Raw genomic sequence first — 8,907 nt, 5'->3', positions numbered from 1 at the left:
GGAGTAGATAATTTCCAGAATGAAAATTCTGTCATCATTTACTCACCCTCCACTTGTTCCAAACCTGTATGAGTTTCTTTCTTCTGTTGAACACAAAAGAAGATGTTTTGGAAAAATGTTAGCATCCGAACAGTTGATGGGCACCATTGACTTCCATAGTATTTTTTTTTCCTAGTATGGAAGTCAATGGTGCCCATCAACTGTTCAACAGAAGAAAGAAACTCATACGGTTTTGGAACTACTCTTTACGATTTAAAATTAATTTATGTTTGTTATTTTATTATGGTTATGGTTATTATTTTATTACATTATTTTATGTTGCATGCTAGCAAAGCCATACTTAAGTTGTTATTTTTATATTATTTTATGTATGGTATAGTGTGTGTGTGTGTGTGTGTGTGTATATACATAATACATAGCCTACATATATCCATCGCAAAGCCATACTTAAGTTGTTATTTTTATATTATTTTATGTATGGTATAGTGTGTGTGTGTGTGTGTGTGTATATACATAATACATAGCCTACATATATCCATGGTCTAAAAAATATGTGCAAGTACCACAACTACTTCCTCATTTTGCAATGAAGGGGGTATGTTTATATACCTCCCCAGAAATAGCGCCAAGTACAATCCACCAATCACCACACAGGGAGACACACCGATAACCAATCCCCAACCAGAACGGCAAACGGACGCACCCATTGGGTGGAGTTGAGCCGGTGGGCTTGGCACTAGCCGGTCGCTTCTGATTTGTCCGCTGGTGACGACGCTTAACGTGTTTCGCTTGTTTTGAAATTGGAAGTGTGCAGCGCTTCTGTGCGTCCGCTAAAGACAAACTGTTGCCTTACGTCCGCGCATGAAGACACGGCGGGAAATAGCCTTTTCAAACTGGGTTTGACAACTTTTCGCGTGGGAGGAATATGGATGTTATTCCCATGTGTAGTATTTTCCAGGAGCTACAGAGTGTCCTTGACACGGGATACCTGTCCGCAGTACCGTCTCTAGAGGAGTATTGGCAACAGGTAATATAAACCACCAGTTTTATTCATTAAATAAATACTTTGATCAAACTTATGAGTAATAAAACAAGCGTTGAAGGATTAATTTGTATATAAGATTTCCCAAGCTTATGTTCAAAGCAAATATATTATGCTCTTATGCTCACCAAGGCTATATTTGTTTATATATGTAACGTTAACGTTTTATAGAGAGAGAGAGAGGAGTGTCAGACGTTTTACTAATTTCTCCAGGTAGGCTTGCTTATTTATTTATTTTACTAATTTTACATATAGATATATTACTTAAGGTTTTGGTTACAAAAATGTGACATGGTGTCATTATATGTCATAAGGTGTGACAGAAGAATCTGCCATAGGCTTGTCTGTTATATTTTCAATATGAAGATCACACAAAAATGGTAATTCTGCCATCATTTACACACGCTCATGTCATTAAAAAAAACCTGATTTACTTTCTTCTGTGCCACACTGAAGTAGCTTCGCTGAATCTCTGAGCTGCTCTTTTCCTCCAAAACACTGTACAGTACCAAAAATCACTATAAAGTCTCATGTGAGGAACATACAGAAATTTAAGCAATTATTCAGTGATATTTTAATATGGATTACTTTGTCATTCTCGGAGCTCAGCAGAGTCCATTTCCATTTACTTTAATAGTTTAGAAAAGAGCACCACTACTAAACCTCACATTTAGTGTTCCAGAAAAGAAAGTCATATATGAATGACATGAAGGTGAATAAATAATGACATAATTTTTTATTTCATCTGATTTCAATTTCATTCAGAATATTTCATGCAAGATAAACTATTTAGATTCATAGAGTGCATGTTTTCTGGTTGGTGTTTGTCACTGATTGCCCTTGATTCTCTCTTATAGACTTGTCTTGAGCTTGAGCGCTATCTACAAAATGAGCCCTATGTCTCTGCAGCTGATCTGAGATCAGTATGTGAGTCTGACAATCTGTGGAACCAGTTTCTGCGCTGCTGTGAGACTGAACCGAACTCGTCCCCGCCGGAAGCTTCCATCCCCAAGCAGGACGGGATCGCTACGGCTTCCCATTCACTATTCAGCAGCTGTAAGAAGATCATTGCATCTGCTAAAGTGCTCACACACACACTGGATCACAGCGTATCTGAGCAGCAGCATGTAATCACACACACGCCCCCGACGCCGCCCTCCTCACCCTCACTCCCTCTCATGGAGGTTAAAGAAGATGCAGAAGGGGCGAGAGGGGATGAGGTCAAAGGTGAGGGGTCACCTGAAGGACGAAGGAGAGCTCATCGCTGTTACTTCAACGGCTGCAGGAAGTTGTACACCAAGAGCTCTCACCTGAAAGCACATCAACGCACACACACCGGTAAGCATTTTCTGTGTGAGCGTCTATAGTTCTACCTGTATTTTGTTTTACTGTTGCCACAACAGTTTTCTCAGCTTTGGGAAACAAAACTTCTCCCATTTGGATCATGCTGAAAGTCTCTCCGGCAAATCTGCCCTACAAAGCATATTTTTTAAAACCACTCTTAAAGCCTTCACAGAATCATAAAAGCATGAACTGATAGTGCGTAAATGTTTCCTCTTCACAGTTTCAGTGCATTAGTGTTATTAATATTATTTATAAACTAACATTCATATTTTAGCTTTTTTAACCCCATAAACCTATTGTATCATATTTTTAATACCTAATATAATATAAAATAACTCGTATATCATATGTTTGCAAATTTCAAAGACCTCTAAATGATCAACATGATCAAAACGTTGCTGAAAACCTGTTGTACACAACCTACTACATGCCTTCTGTCGTCTAAAAAACAACTGCTCCAATTTTTTTTACGTTTTTGCATAAAAAAGGATTTTTTTTTGTCATCCTCAAGAATGAGCTCCATATTGTATTATGTATCATGTAGCTCCATATTGTATCATGTATTATGTTATATATATATATATATATATATATATATATAATTTACCTAAATAAGAGGGATCGTACAAAATGCATGTTATTTTTATGAATAAGATGTTTCACATAAACAACAAGAGAAAATAATAGTTGAATTTATAAAAATGACACTTAAACAAAGTAGTTTCGCTTTCACAATGAAACACACGGCGGCCTAGCATGAGCGGAAGCCACTGCCTAGCGTGAGCTGAGGCCGGGCTACAGTGAGCAGAGGTGCGGGCTTGAGAACGGCGCGGTAGGCGGATTCGACGAAGGAGCGGCAACCACATGTGATGACCCCAGACTGGACTCCGCTTCGTCCACGGTGAAAGCCGATCCGGCGATCTACAGCACTAAGTCGATGTATTTCCTCAGCGACCAGCACAGATCAGCTCTAGGCATGGCGAAGCGGATATCGTCCTCTTTTGGAAGACCAAACAAAGTAGTTTCGCTTTCACAACGAAACACACAGCTCTTCACGACATGGAGACAGCAACAATACTACAGCGAGAATAAAAGTTACGCCTTCGGCGTATTTCCCATTTCTTTAAATGTATTTGTCTTACTATTGTTTCATATGTTAGGCTTTACATGGTTAAAGCCTTCACAAAATGTTAACAGACTAAGTATTGGCAGAACTAAAACAATTGCCATGAAATGCATTAACTGATTAAATGTGTATTTTGAATGTTGTGTAAGTTGCTTAAAAGTGTTTGCCAAATGTAAAGGTTTCTGTGCGTGCACAGTATGCAGATTATTCCATATAGAGGTACTGTTGCATCACATTGAATATTTAGCATGCAGAGGTGACCTCCTCCTCTGGAGGCGAATGTTTGAAGAGTGTGTGTAAAAGCAGTTTGGTGACTCTATACATTCCTGAAATGCTCATTCTTCATGAGACTGTCATACACTCTAGGAACATAGATTACCAAACTTGTGTGCATTAACCCTGTTCCCACACTGTTCATCTTGCATGCAATCTAAAGAATGTTTGCAAAATGACTTTACTAAGAATGAATAAAGATCTTAAAGGAACCCAGATCACATCGGAGAGCACCATGAAGACGTGGGCTTGCGGGTAAACGTGCTCTAACAAGTTGCACGTGGCGATTATGTACCGGGTGACCCAAGGTTGATCTCTTTTTCTCACAATGCTTTCGTCACCTTTTAGATGTTTTCTAAATTTGAAGAGTCAAAAACCTACTAAATTAAACCCAACAAAAATCTGACGCCATAAATTTGTGCGAGGATCCCAGTGGCATGCAATTTCTATGTCCACACCAAATATAAAAACTGTTGCACAATGAGGCAAATCAAACACAAATTAAACTCTGAAACTTGATGGATTTGTCATTTAAATATCCAATGTTTCCCAACTTCCACAACCAATCTCTCCTCATCCATATTTTGATGATCAATATACATGAGGATCAGTGCTTGAATCCAATCAGATTTCATTGTTTGCAAAGCAACCCAGAACAACATCACAGAATTATGTAGAAAATCTAATTCAATCCAAATTCGATTCTGATTCTGGCTGTCATGATTCCAGAAATGATTCTTAAGTCACTTTTTTTATTATTATTAACTTATTTTAAACTTTGAATTTATACTATTTTAAATATTTTAATTAAATAAAAGAACTTTAAAAAATAAATAAAAATAGTTAATAAATTTAAACTATTTCATGTTAAGTAATTTTCAAATATACTAAACATAGCTTTAAAACAAGCAAATAGCAATGCAGAAGAGCAAAGAAAGAAAAAGAGTTATGTTATGCGGAAAATAAGACCTTCTCAATGTAAGACGTAAGGAGTGAGTACAGTTGTGTGTTTGTTGGCTCCCTGCAGGAGAGAAGCCGTACAGGTGTTCGTGGGACGGCTGTGAGTGGCGTTTCGCTCGAAGTGATGAACTGACGAGGCACTTCAGAAAACACACTGGAGCCAAACCCTTCAAATGCAGCCACTGTGACAGGTGAGCGTGTGTGTGATCAGACAGTGTTTCAAACAGATTTTGAGCTATACATAATCATTTTTGTTTTATCGTTTCAGGTGTTTTTCTCGTTCTGATCATCTGGCACTGCACATGAAGCGACACATCTGAATGTAAATCCCAAAGACCTGCACAGAATCCCAAAGACCTGCACAGCTGGTTTTCTATGTATCCACTGAGTGTCAGTATTGCAGATTTTGCACCCTCTTGGTAAATGTATGCTTTCTGCTGAACATGGGTAATGTGCATGCTTGTTCAATTCAAGTTATAGCATAGCTATAAAGGCATTGAAAATGCAAAAAGTCTGGTGCTGAATGCAAGTTAACATATTTGCTGGCTTTGCCAATTGCTGTGAATATATACTGTATGTCATAATCATTTAAAATCATATTTTGCAACAAAGCTAACTAACACTTTGCATTAACACACTGAAAACACTCTGCGCAGCTATTGTGTTTATATCTAGAGCAGCTATGTGTCCATATAGTTTTATAAGAAGGCATATTTTTGACAAATAAAAGTGTTAATTGCTGTTAATTACACTCAAATAAAAAATAAAAAAAATAAACTCACTGGGACAGTACCCCTTCATAAGGTACTAATATGTACATTTAAGGTACTAATATGTAGCATTTAGGGGTATATAAGGTACAAATGACCAGCTTAATCCAGCAGTTACAGGTACATTAGTCGTGCTGATATCACTTGTACTTGTAAAAAAAAAAAAATAACTTTTTAACCACTAAATTTAGCATTAGTGCCTTAAAACCATTCTCTTAAACTTAATAATGAGTAATTTATTCCCCCTTGGTCCGTTCGCAGTGGGGCCGCACCAGTTGCACCCCGCTAAGGACGGCCCTGGCTATAATTTTATGATTTTGAAAAATGCATCAGGATATTTTTACTGGTTTTCTGGTTACTGAGAGTAGAGTTTGACATCATGTTGGCTCAGATGAAGCTCTTGCATTTGTTGTCCAGATGTTTAAAGCCCTGCAGATGTTAAAGAGATGAGGATGTTCACTCAGGGATTGATAATATGAAAGCTGGTAATGTCTAACTGGAATTTGCAGTATCTTTAGGGGAATTTTAAAATGTACTCCAATATTATAAAGTGCATATAATCATGAAATAAAGTGCATGATCATTTGTAACCGTTCAAATATTTTTGTCTAAAGGGACTGATGTAAATGTTTTTGTTTTACTTTTTTTTTTAATTAAAAATGGTGTTTTTGTTTGTGTTTGCTCTTTATTGTTATTTTCTGTTTTAAAAGCAGATCTCTATAAAGCAACAATATATTGTAAGATTTTTATTATCTTTGTAAATACATTTTATACCACAATAATAATGATTTTTTATAAAACTCTGTTTTGTGGTTTCTTTATTATACAATGTGCAAAACACTACACATTAAATTCTCATTTTACAGGCCTGACTGCTGAACTTTACGCATTAGAGATTAAGGTGGGATCCTGTATCAGAAAAAAGACTGTAAACTGTAGATAGACTCTTCTGGAACATTGTGTGGACAAAAATATAATGTGCTGTGTTCAATGTTACAACAAATGTTCAGTACTTCAAGTTCATGGGAGTGTTTAACAGACTTTTACCTCTACATGAACTTAAAACAGACATCAGTGAGATGAGCGACATGTTCTGCAGACCCACCCTCACACACAAAAACACTGAGAAAGAAACTAAACAAACCCACATGAAAAAAAACTGAAATTAAATTAACAGAAATGAAAAATGACTAAAACAAATTCTGGCTTAAATAAATAGTAGATTTCAGTCCTATAAAAAAAAGAACAAATAATGTTATAAGTTATAAAAGTAAGCTATAAAATAAAAAATTCGAATTTATTAATCTGCAGAAAATGCTAAATTCATCACATATCTGCAATAATGAAATAATATGAAAACATAACATGCACTTTGTCTTCCATATGTGATGTATAGGTTGGGTAACACATTAGATTAGGTAACACTATTTACTATTAACTCTCAGTTAATAGTGAATATGTGTTCCCTAATCTAAAGTGTTACCCTAAATTGTCATAAAATAACTACATTTTTGTAGATTCTAAATTATTAATTAGCAGAAAACGCTAAATGCACCACAAATCTGCAATAATTAAATAATATAAAAACATTAGACATGTTAAATGGACTTAGTCTTCCAATGTGTAATAAAGAAGTTAAAAATATATGATTTTACAGTGGTAACAATGACTGTACTAACAATGAAATTTGGGAATAAATCATGGTAAATCCTAATAAGGACTAACTCCCTCCAGAAATCACTTTATCGTTTTAAAACTTTTTAAAAGATATTTAACCCTAATGAGTAACTCCCTATATTTCCAAAGAGTAAACGTTTATTTAGGAGCTCCTTCCATTTCTAAGTACTTGACCCTTGTGTTTATTAAGTGACCTCTGTTTCTACTGACACCTGCCGGTCATTATAAGAAGTGTTCGGTAAAGTGATTCTAAAAATTCTAAAAATACTTAGTTCTAAAAATCTGTATATTTTTCCAATCCATATTTTTATAGTATCAAATTTACCTTTTTTTTATTTATTAGACATACTTTTATTATGTACAAGCGGTGGTCGGTATGAATCAATCGACTGCGCTCTTCTTATCTTGCAGCCAATGAAAAGCAGCGTTGTTCGCGGTTGAGGTCGCGTCTAGTGCGCATGCGCCGTGTACAGCATGGGACATGGAAGGGCAGAGCTTTAATCATAACGGAAACATGATAGCAACTCACATATAATGTGTTTTAACTTTTTAATTGGTGCGGCATTCACAGTAATTATTAGAGACAGTAGAATTAAGCGTCTAAAATGTTTCGACATTGCAAGGTATTCATTACGAAACTCAAAAATTTGAGGTGAGTAGTAATACTACACTGAATCAAACTTCAGTCTTTCCGTGTCAAATATATGCGTGGTCCTTTTTAGGCTGTTGTTTGTATTTTAATTGTGATTACTGTATCATTCAGGTCGTTGTTATTATTGTCATCACGTTTAAAGATATAAGTTTGAGTTGTTCTGAAATGTACGATGTACTGTAATCCTCTGGGAAAAGCTCAGTCGTGCTGATTAGTGTGATCTGTAAGTCTGATGAACGAGGGGTTTGTAGTTTCCAGGGTTCATGGAGGTCGAGAGGCAGCTCCGCCGGAGAAAGAGCACTGCAGTACACCGTGGGACAGAAGATCCACGGGTTCACTGTTAAAGAGGTAAAGAAATCCTGAAAATACACATTTTGCCTGTTTTGTCTCTATTTCGTCTTGGAGTGAAGCAGGGGTTCACCTTCCAGTTTGAGAGTTTCTATAAAACCAAGATAAATTCATTGTATTGTAATGCACAACCTCTAGTGGTTTGATTGAATTAAAGGGGTCATATGATGCGATTTCAAGTTTTCCTTTCTCTTTGGAGTGTTACAAGCTGATTATGCATAGATAAGATCCCTGAAGTTGCAAAGACTAAAGTCTCAAAACCAAAGAGATATTCTTTATCAAAGTTAAGACTCTGCCACGCCCCCCTAAAACGGCTCGTTCTAACACGCCCCCACATATCTACCTCACTATGTGGAAATATTTGCATAATGCGCCCATATGTGCACACAAAGAAAGAAGGCGTGGTTTCAGTAACCGCAGTTAGTGTTGAAGCAGCATGTCAGGGAGACGCTGTGTGTTTCTAGGTGAAAGCAAAAGCACTTTATTTGGCCTTCCGAAAGTAGATGCATTTAGGAATCTTTAAGATTACTTACAACAGAACAGCAATGCATTTTATGGACGACCGTTTCGTGAACCTAGGAGAGGAGGTAATTCTGACTTTGCTATGACAATCTGGCGCTTCTGAATAAGCTACTGTTTTGTTATTAGTTTAAGTATTTGCTAATGACTGTTCAAGTGCGGAGTTTTGCGCATCATGTGTGTGTGCGTGTGTGTG

At 36.5% G+C, this 8,907-nt stretch overlaps 1 protein-coding gene across 1 annotated transcript; it reads left to right on the top strand.

Annotated features, from left to right (window-relative positions):
• Positions 1-773: 773 nt before the first annotated feature.
• On the top strand, positions 774-6,065 carry LOC107679408 (Krueppel-like factor 6). The gene is made up of 4 exons (XM_016474957.1): positions 774-1,027; positions 1,900-2,380; positions 4,813-4,936; positions 5,014-6,065. The coding sequence occupies exons 1-4, from the start codon at positions 926-928 to the stop codon at positions 5,063-5,065; spliced, it is 759 nt and encodes a 252-aa protein (XP_016330443.1). The 5' UTR covers positions 774-925; the 3' UTR covers positions 5,066-6,065.
• Positions 6,066-8,907: the final 2,842 nt, after the last annotated feature.

The sequence above is a fragment of the Sinocyclocheilus anshuiensis genome, unplaced genomic scaffold, assembly GCF_001515605.1.
Source record: "Sinocyclocheilus anshuiensis isolate Anshui unplaced genomic scaffold, SAMN03320099.WGS_v1.1 scaffold2206, whole genome shotgun sequence".
Classification (NCBI taxonomy): domain Eukaryota; kingdom Metazoa; phylum Chordata; class Actinopteri; order Cypriniformes; family Cyprinidae; genus Sinocyclocheilus; species Sinocyclocheilus anshuiensis.
Note: the sequence above shows the minus strand (reverse complement) of the source record. Positions and strands in the feature narration are given on the sequence as shown.

What these genes read in the sequence shown, in the direction of transcription:
- LOC107679408 (XM_016474957.1), top strand. Translation starts at nt 926, where the DNA reads ATGGATGTTATTCCCATGTGTAGTATTTTCCAGGAGCTACAGAGTGTC. An exon ending in TAGAGGAGTATTGGCAACAG is followed by an intron (nt 1,028 to 1,899) that starts GTAATATAAACC and finishes TCTCTCTTATAG; the next exon opens with ACTTGTCTTGAGCTTGAGCG. An exon ending in AAATGCAGCCACTGTGACAG is followed by an intron (nt 4,937 to 5,013) that starts GTGAGCGTGTGT and finishes TTATCGTTTCAG; the next exon opens with GTGTTTTTCTCGTTCTGATC.